Here is an 8,637-nt window from a genome sequence, read left to right as displayed (position 1 = left end):
CTCCAGGAGAGTTTGGACAACGCTCTCAGGGATGCACAGGGTGGGATTTTGGGGTGTCTGTGCAGGGTGAGGGCTTGGACTCTGATCCTTGTGGGTCTCTTCCAGCTCGGGATGTTCCATGATTGTAAAGCTTCTCCTTCACCTCATCCAGGAAAGGGAACGGGGCTGGGAAGGGAATGGAGCCCCAGGAGAGGCTGAGGGAACTGGGAAGGGGCTCAGCCTGGAGAAAAGGAGGCTCAGGGGGGACATTGTGGCTCTGCAAAACTCCTGACATGAGGGGACAGCCAGAGGGGATCGGGATTTCTGACATGAAGGGACAGCCAGAGGGGATCAGGATTTCTCCCAGGGAACAGGGACAGGAAGAGAGGGAACAGCCTCAGTTCCCTCAGGAGAGGTTCAAGGTTGAAGATTAAGAAGATTTCATCACATAAAGAGCGATGAGGCCTCCACCGCTCCCACCACCAAGCAGCCATTTCGTGCCAATCCCTGAACCCCGCTGCCTCTCCGGGCTGTGGGATTAAAAAGCCCATTAGAAAAGCGGGTTTTTAGGACAAATTTCGCTCAGTTTGGCGCTAGATGGCAGCCGAATGCCGCGGCGGGGCTGGGAGGATGCCGAGGGCAGCGTTTGGATGCAGGATTGAGTCATCCCGAGGAGGAGAATTGGGCTGGACACCCTGGATGAGCCCTGGGCCCAAGGGGATCCACAGGGAGCAGAACGCTGCCAACACTGTCAGGATTTAATTATCACGGTCCTCCTTGCTCAGTCCAGCTCAATCCCATTTTTCTCTGAGGTTTTTGTCATTTTTTCCCTTTTCCACTTTTGTCTCCTGACACTGTTACAATGGCAGGAGGAGGTAATGGAGCAGGAGAAATACAGGAGATAAACCAGGACATCAAAGGAACAAATCTATTCCCCAGCTCAGCTGAACTTCACTAGTGAGGCAGGACTCTCACATTAGTGCTTCCTAAAAATATTTTCTGCCCTCCCATTGATATTTTTTTCCCCTTTGTGCTTTCTGAGGATTTTTTCCTCATTATCGCCACAGCACTTCCAGAAGAGCCTTTTCCTGCTCCCACCACCACCATTCTCCTCTCCTCCTCGTAAAACCTCTCCCTCTCTGTTGTATTTTCCATCATCCATTATACCATTATTATTATTATTTAGGGTATCCATTATTACCTGCAGAGATGTCTTACTGAAGACAGTCACATTCCAAACTGTAAATTAAATTTCCATTTCCTCAGACTAACATCAGCATTACCACCTGAATTACCCAGTTATCTATAATCCAACCCTCTAGTAAATAAAATCAAGTATTCAGAGAATAAATCTCTTATTTTCCCATTAATCCTGTCATAATTTTACAGTAGGCAATGGAATATTATTATGACCACTTTGGGCAGACTCACTTTGAAGTCAAGCAAGATCTTGAACCTTTAAATATTTATGGAATTTTCATTTCTTTTCATCATCCTCTTAATTTATTAAGTTCAATGCCAAGGTGGTACAAGGCTTATTGTTTATACAGCTGGTTTTCACATCTGGCAATTCATGACAAGATGAGGAACAGAACAGTGACATTGCTTGACAAAAGGTGACAGAAATGTACAAAATCAGTGGCACTCCAATGCTCCTGTGCTGAACTGGCTACAGCAAAAAAAAAACCCTGAAACCTTTAAAAGACCAACATTTGTCTTAATGTTCTTCAAAATTGCCTTTTCTTCCAGCAGTCCATCTCCTTAGGGATAAAAACCCAAAAATGAGGCATCAGTGAGGTGCTTAAATCCAGCAAGGTAATAAAGACAGAACAGCTCGGTGGAGTCAGCTGCAGGTGAGAATGAAACACAGCAGGAATAACAAACAAAGGAAAAGCTGGTGGTGAAATGCAGACCTTCAGCTCCTCAGCCTCTCGAAGAGGGGATTATGCTCAGTACAAATACTGGGTATTATTAAGGATTCCACACATTTCCTATATTAACCCTCTACCACCAAGTTGAAACTTCACAAACGACTTTCACAAGGAAAAGCAAACAGGTCGTTCACCAGTGCTAAACATTGACACAAACAGATCACACTGAACCTGACAGTCCCTTTACAGAAAAGCCTTCCCCCTACTTTTCTTTTTTTTTTTTCTTTAAGTGCACAGTTCCTAAGTGATAATAAATTAATTTTTTCGTGTTACAGCAGTTAACTACATACAAACAACACGTACTAAAAACTACCTCACTAAATACCTCTCTGAAGGTAACTACTTTGTGTATATATTAAATTTCAAGTAATGCTCAGCCCAAGTTGGTTGTTTGTTTTTTTCTTTTAAAGAAAACAATCAGACAAACCAACAACCACTAATTCCAGAGACGAGAACACGAGGGAGACACACTTAAAACTACAAGGACTACAGGAACAGCTACACCAATAGAAATGGGACAAATTCTCAGCACTAAGGCACAATAGAATCAGTACTAGAGTATGGCTAAAACCTTACTTCACTACAGCATCAAGTGAGGAGTTACCAGGGAGTGTTCTTACGCTCAAAACACTCGGCTACAACATCAGTGAGTTCTGTGGTCAAGAAGCTTCTACCTTAGTGCAGCTGCTTTGCTAAAGGAGGGGAATTTAGGGGGCGAGGGGGTGCTCGCTTCTATCTTATAATTAAGGGTTGGTTCCTACTCGCTCAACGAAATGGAGTTTTCTTATTCAATTTATCCCTTTACCTGCACTCTTCGTGAAACTACAACACAATTCTGATGGGAGAAAAGCAGGTGTTGGATGTTGATGGTCGAAAACCCTCGACCAGAAAACCCCCGTGGTTTTTGGACAGTGGCCCCAAAATTTGTGACCACCAAAAGGCCTAATACAAAACCCACCTAAACCACGAGATTAAGTGGGCTTTGCATCAAACACACGCTTAGCTATGGGGTTTGTGGTCCCACCAGTCAGTCCTCCTGAACTTTAAACAACTTTGCCCCACAGGAAAAAAATCAAGCACGGCTCTAAGACCAAGAGGTTTTAGGCTTAAAATAAGGGTGCTCTGGAGAGTCTTTTCAAACAGGCCCTCGGTAAGATCTGCCGCTTGCCCTTAAAAACAGACGATTTCTGGCACTTGGGGACCTCTGCTATTGTTTTTTGATCCGCTGAGATGCCGCGAGTTCACCACGAACGGCTCCGGCCGAGAAGCCACCCCGGGAGGAAGGAGAGCTCCGAGCTCCGCTGGAAACGCGCATCCTGCAAATGTGGGCACAGCGCTGCCAGAACAGTCTGGAAAACCTCTTCCCTCGCCGGAGAGCGCCGGGCGCCGCATCACCATCATCATCATCATCATCATCATCACCACCATCACCACCATCCCCTCCCGCACTACGCGCGGCGCGCAGCGGCCGCCGCGTGCCCTCCGCGGGCGAGCGCGGGGCTCATGAGGTTCTCGGTGATGTAGGCCACGAGCAGGCAGATGAAGACGAGCATCACGCAGATGGATCCCCCCACGGCCGTCATGGCCACCACGATGTCGCGCATGGCCGCGGGCTCCACGCGGAACTCCACGCACTGCGCGGGCGGCGCGGGGCGCGGCGGGGCGAAGCGCGGCTGCAGGCACAGGCGGTAGCGCACGCTGCCGTGCGCCTCGGCCAGCAGGTAATCGCGACACGCGGCTCCCAGCTCCACGCTGTCGCAGGGGAAGCGCGTGTAGGTGCCGTCCCAGGAGCAGTTGAGCGCGAAGCCGCGCAGGGCGGCGGCGGGGCGAGCCGGCGGCCCCCAGTGCCGCATGCCCCACTGCAGCAGCACGCTGCCGTTCCGCAGCACGTTGGCCACCAGCGCGCCGCCCGCGGAGCGGTGGGCGCGGCACCCCCGCGCCGAGCACTGGAAGCCGCGGGCCGGCGGGCGGAAGCACAGCCGCGCCCCCGCCGCCGCCGCCGCAGCGCCATCGCCGCCCACCTTGTAGGGGCACCACGGCTCGTCGGGGTCGGGGTTGGGCTGGGCCAGCCCGAGGCACAGCAGGGCGAGCAGAGGAGGCAGCAGGCTGGGCGTGCCGGGCATGCCGGCGGCCGCGGCCGCATGGAGCCGCGGAGAGGCGCGGAGCGCGGGGCCGCTGGATGCGCGGGGCTCGGCAGCCGCCGCGGGGCCGCCAATGGAGAGGCGGTGCCGCCGTTAACTCTCGCCGGGCTGAGGAGCACCCGCCCGATGCGGCCGCTGGTGGCCGCCCGGACGCGGCTCTCGGGGATCCGCACGGCGAACGGAGCGCTGAGACCCCGCGGGGGCGGGTACGGGGGTGCTGAGACCCCGCAAGGGTCGGCACAAGGGGATGCTGAGACCCCGCAAGGACCCGCACGGGGGATGCTGAGACCCCACAAGGGTCGGCACAAGAGGATGCTGAGATCTCCCGGGGGATGCTGAGACCCCACAGGGATGGGCACGGGGGATGCTGAGATGCCGCAAGGGGGGGATGCTCAGACAAGGGTTGGTACAGGGATGGTCAGACCCCAGGTGCGGGCACAGGGGATGCTGAGACCCCTTTAGGGTCGGCATAGGGGGATGCTGAGACCCCACAAGGATTGGCACAGGGATGCTCAGACACCACAGGGGTTGGTACAGGGATGCTCAGACCCTCCAAGTGTCGGTACAGGGATGCTCAGACCCCACAAGTGTCAGCACTGGGGATGTGCAGCCCCTCCGTGCCTCCCCCGGGCTCTGCTGTGCCCACTGGGGTTGTGTCCCCCAGGGCTTGGGGGGCTGCTCAGTCCTGTCTTGGTCGAGTTGCAGATTTCATCCCATACAAAAAAAAAAAAATTATATATTTTTTTAGAATTTGTTTGTGGTTTCGATCTGGTTTTACATAGCATCCTATTTTAACTTTTATAGCAGAACATAAGCATTTGTTCATATTTAACCTGTAAAATACACTCATTCTCACGTTACCTGGATTAAACCCCCCAAAAATGAGCTGGGGATGGCTGAGAGGTTCCTCTGTGCCCGGGGGCTGACACCAGCAGGGCTGGGGAAGGTGACAGAGCTCCCCTTCAGCTGATGCAAACCTTGTTGGAAGAACCGGAGCTCACACGGATTTTATTTTATTTTATTTTATTTTTAACACGGTGATAACCGCACACCCAGGCTGCTTCAACCTCTTGGCTTTGGGAATTTAAATAAACTCGGCGAGGATGTACTTTAGACCCTCCCAGGAGGTCAGCTGAGAGCAGGAATAGCTCTGGGTCTTAATGCACAGCCTGAGACAGAAGGAACGAGGATATTCCTCTTCCTGCCTTGTCCCAAATTCCCTTTCCTGCATCCCCCAAATTCCTCCTCCTGCCTTGTCCCAAATTCCCTTTCCTGCATCCCCCAAATTCCTCCTCCTGCCTTGTCCCAAATTCCTTTTCCTGCATCCCCCAAATTCCTCTTCCTGCCTTGTCCCAAATTCCTCCTCCTGTGTTGTCCCAAATTCCTCTAATTAATGTTCTCTGAACGACCTTGAGACAGGTACATGAGAGTATTGACTTGTCTAAATAGGGAAAGAAAAGAGCTCTAATGAAAGAATTATAAAAATACAGAATTAAACAAGGTTTGGAGATCCTTCGAGCTGTTAAATTGGTGAAAGTTGCTTTAAGTCCTTTTCTGAGTAGCAGGGGGAAAAAAAAAGCAACTTTTTTTTTGGTTTTGATCGGGTTTTACATAAAGTTGTGCTCCAGATTTTATAGCAAAACAGAAGCACTTGTCTATATTTAACTTGTGAAATAGAATAATTAACATATTATTTTGTTAAAAGCCTCAGAAATGTGCCTGAACACGTTGCTGTAGTTCTTCACTGTTACCTATTTAGAAACACATTGCAGTTTCCTGTGCATGCTTCCTTTAAAAACAACATTTGAATTATGTAACTTGAAAATACAACAAAAATAAGATCCCAAGGCCTATTTTTATTTCACAGCCTGAACAAAACCAAACCTAAATCATACCTGGAAGGTGATGCTTGCATATACACAAAGTGCAATTTGCAGCAGTGTGGAATTTGTTTAAATCATTTTTCTTTCTGATGCATTGAACATGAATGTTCTGACATCAGGACACCTTCTCCTGTTGGAAATACTGGATTTTTCAAGTGTATGTTTCCTGAGGAAATCTTTAATTTACCAATATCAAGTTATTTCCACATCTAATTTTTCACCAGATTGAATGGAAGTGTCTGCCAGCCTATGGAAAATTGCCAGAAATCTCTTTGGATACCAAGAGGGATCAATAAAAAAATAGGATCAGCATAGAAAAGGATGCTGAAGGTGCAGTTCTGGCTTGGAGAACACTCAGATATTGGAGCAGGAAGAGGTGCTGTGCTGCTGGAGGCACTTCTTGGCAAATTTACGTGTAGAATTCAGCCAGGATGCAGAAATGGAGCTCTGACAGCCCTTCCTGAGCAATGGGAGCGTGTTCAGAGAGGGGCTGGAGCCAAACCAAGCAAGATTTTCCTCCTTCAAACTTTGTGTCCTTCTCCTGATAGCAGTGATTGTTCCAGAGCTGTCACTGCTGCCACGTCCAGGGAGGAGATCTGGCACCAACCTCTGTGGCTGCTTGTGAGGGACAACTTGTGATGGAAAACTTGTGAGGAACAACTTGTGAGGAACAACTTGTGATGGACAACTTGTGAGGAACAACTTGTGATGGACAACTTGTGAGGAGCAACTTGTGAGGGACAACTTGTGAGGGACAACTTGTGAGGAACAACTTGTGAGGAACAACTTGGGATAACAACTTGTGAGGAACAACTTGTGAGGAACAACTTGTGATGGACAACATGTGAGGAACAACTTGTGATGGACAACTTGTGAGGAACAGCTTGTGAGGAACAACTTGTGAGGGACAACTTGTGATCAACAACTTGTGAGGAACAACTTGTGAGGAACAACTTGTGAGGGACAACTTGTGAGGAACAACTTGTGATCAACAACTTGTGAGGAACAACTTGTGATCAACAACTTGTGATGGACAACTTGTGATGGACAACTTGTGATGGACAACTTGTGAGGGACAACTTGTGAGGAACAACTTGTGAGGAGCAACTTGTGAGGAACAACTTGTGAGGAACACTTTGTGATGATCAACTTGTGATGGACAACTTGTGAGGAACAACTTGGGATAACAACTTGTGAGGAACAACTCACCCTGAGTTCTGCTGGGAGATCCAAGGGTCTAGAGTGTGCTGCAGGGAGGGAAAATGGTTGGTACAGCAGTGAAGGCCCTGAACCCATCAAAAAAATTATAAAGCTATGGGTTAACTACACTTCTGCACTTTTTTTGGCCTTGCACTGTGGCTGAGCAAAAATTCAATCATTTTTGCAGAGCCAAGCAGGCCCCCATGCTTTGGCCTGGTCAGCCTGGCTGTGCTGGCTCCCTGAATCCCTTTTTTCATTGTTTGCTCTGGTATCAATCCATCTGTTTCCTGAACTTGTTCTGTGCAGTAAAACCCAGCCTGGGCTTTCTCATGGCAATGCTTCTGCATTCTGCTGCTCAGACTAAACCCTGTGATGTGCCCGAGCTGAGAAGCCCCAGCAGGATCCCAGATTGCTTCAGAGCCTCCAGACAAACCCAGCACCACAGGCTTTGGCCTTTCTGCTTCTCCTCCACTGGATTTATTGTCTCTTCTCAAGGAAACACTGAAATAGTATCAAAACTCGCTGTGGGCCAGGCAGTGAAGCACTGACAACCTCCAGCTCACAATTTATGCAGCACTCTGCTAATTTTAGTCTCAGATATGGCCAGGGCAGACAGTCCCCAGGGCAGAGATGTTTGCTCTCAGCTGAGGGCAGCACATGACATATGGTTCCTAAAGCATCCTCCGAGCTGGGAGCTTTGCATTCAGTTGAGTTGCTACGCTTCCCTCCAAGCCATGACTTTGAGGATTACTCACCCTAGACATGCAAACACAGAGAATCTGCCTCCTAATTTAGATTTTTTTTCCCTGCAGCCTGAATCCACGAGCAGCTTCACCCCCACCGGGCTTCTATTTGCAGTGCTTGATTCACTCCCAGTCAGGGCTGAACCTGGCAGAGCCAGGGAGGGAGAGCTGAGCTGAGCACAGCTGGGGTGCTGGAACCCTGGCTGCTGGGAGTTTGAAACTTTCTGTTTAAAATGAAAACTTCCTGTGCTGACAGGCACAGAAAACTGCATTCGACCTGAGGCTGTGGAGAAGAGTTCCAAAATGGAGTGACAGAACTGGGATTGTGGGTGTGGAGCTGGTTAGAAGTGGAAAACTTAAAAGGGTTTGGGGATCACAGGGTGGAAAACTTAAGAGTATGGGGGTTTAGGATATAGAAATAAATATGAAGCAAGATGGAGGTTTTAGGGCAGAGACAGGTTGTTCTTCTTTACCTTTTTGTCCTTCTTCTCCATGGGTTTGGGTGGTTTTGTGTAATTGGACAGAAAAGTCCACATTGAGGATTTCGAGGGATCAGTTATTGGGTTAAAAGGAAAAATAATTGAGGTGTCATTTCTTAATTGGATAGTTTATCCTTAAAAGGCCTTGTAACAAGAGATAGTTGTGCCATTTTGTGCATCTTAAACCCCACCAGGGTTTGGTAGTGAGCTCATTACTGGGCTCCATAAGCAGCTCTGGCACTTGGCTAAAAGATAATTTCCTAAAATTGTCCCTTTCCTTA

At 49.1% G+C, this 8,637-nt stretch overlaps 1 protein-coding gene across 1 annotated transcript; it reads right to left on the bottom strand.

Moving 5' to 3' along the window:
- Positions 1-2,116: 2,116 nt before the first annotated feature.
- On the bottom strand, positions 2,117-4,313 carry FNDC10 (fibronectin type III domain containing 10). Its single transcript, XM_054647910.2, has one exon. The coding sequence runs from the start codon at positions 4,031-4,033 to the stop codon at positions 3,359-3,361; it is 675 nt and encodes a 224-aa protein (XP_054503885.1). The 5' UTR covers positions 4,034-4,313; the 3' UTR covers positions 2,117-3,358.
- Positions 4,314-8,637: the final 4,324 nt, after the last annotated feature.

This window comes from Agelaius phoeniceus, chromosome 24 (genome assembly GCF_051311805.1).
Source record: "Agelaius phoeniceus isolate bAgePho1 chromosome 24, bAgePho1.hap1, whole genome shotgun sequence".
Taxonomy (NCBI): Eukaryota; Metazoa; Chordata; class Aves; order Passeriformes; family Icteridae; genus Agelaius; species Agelaius phoeniceus.
This window is presented reverse-complemented; position numbering and strand designations above follow the sequence as displayed.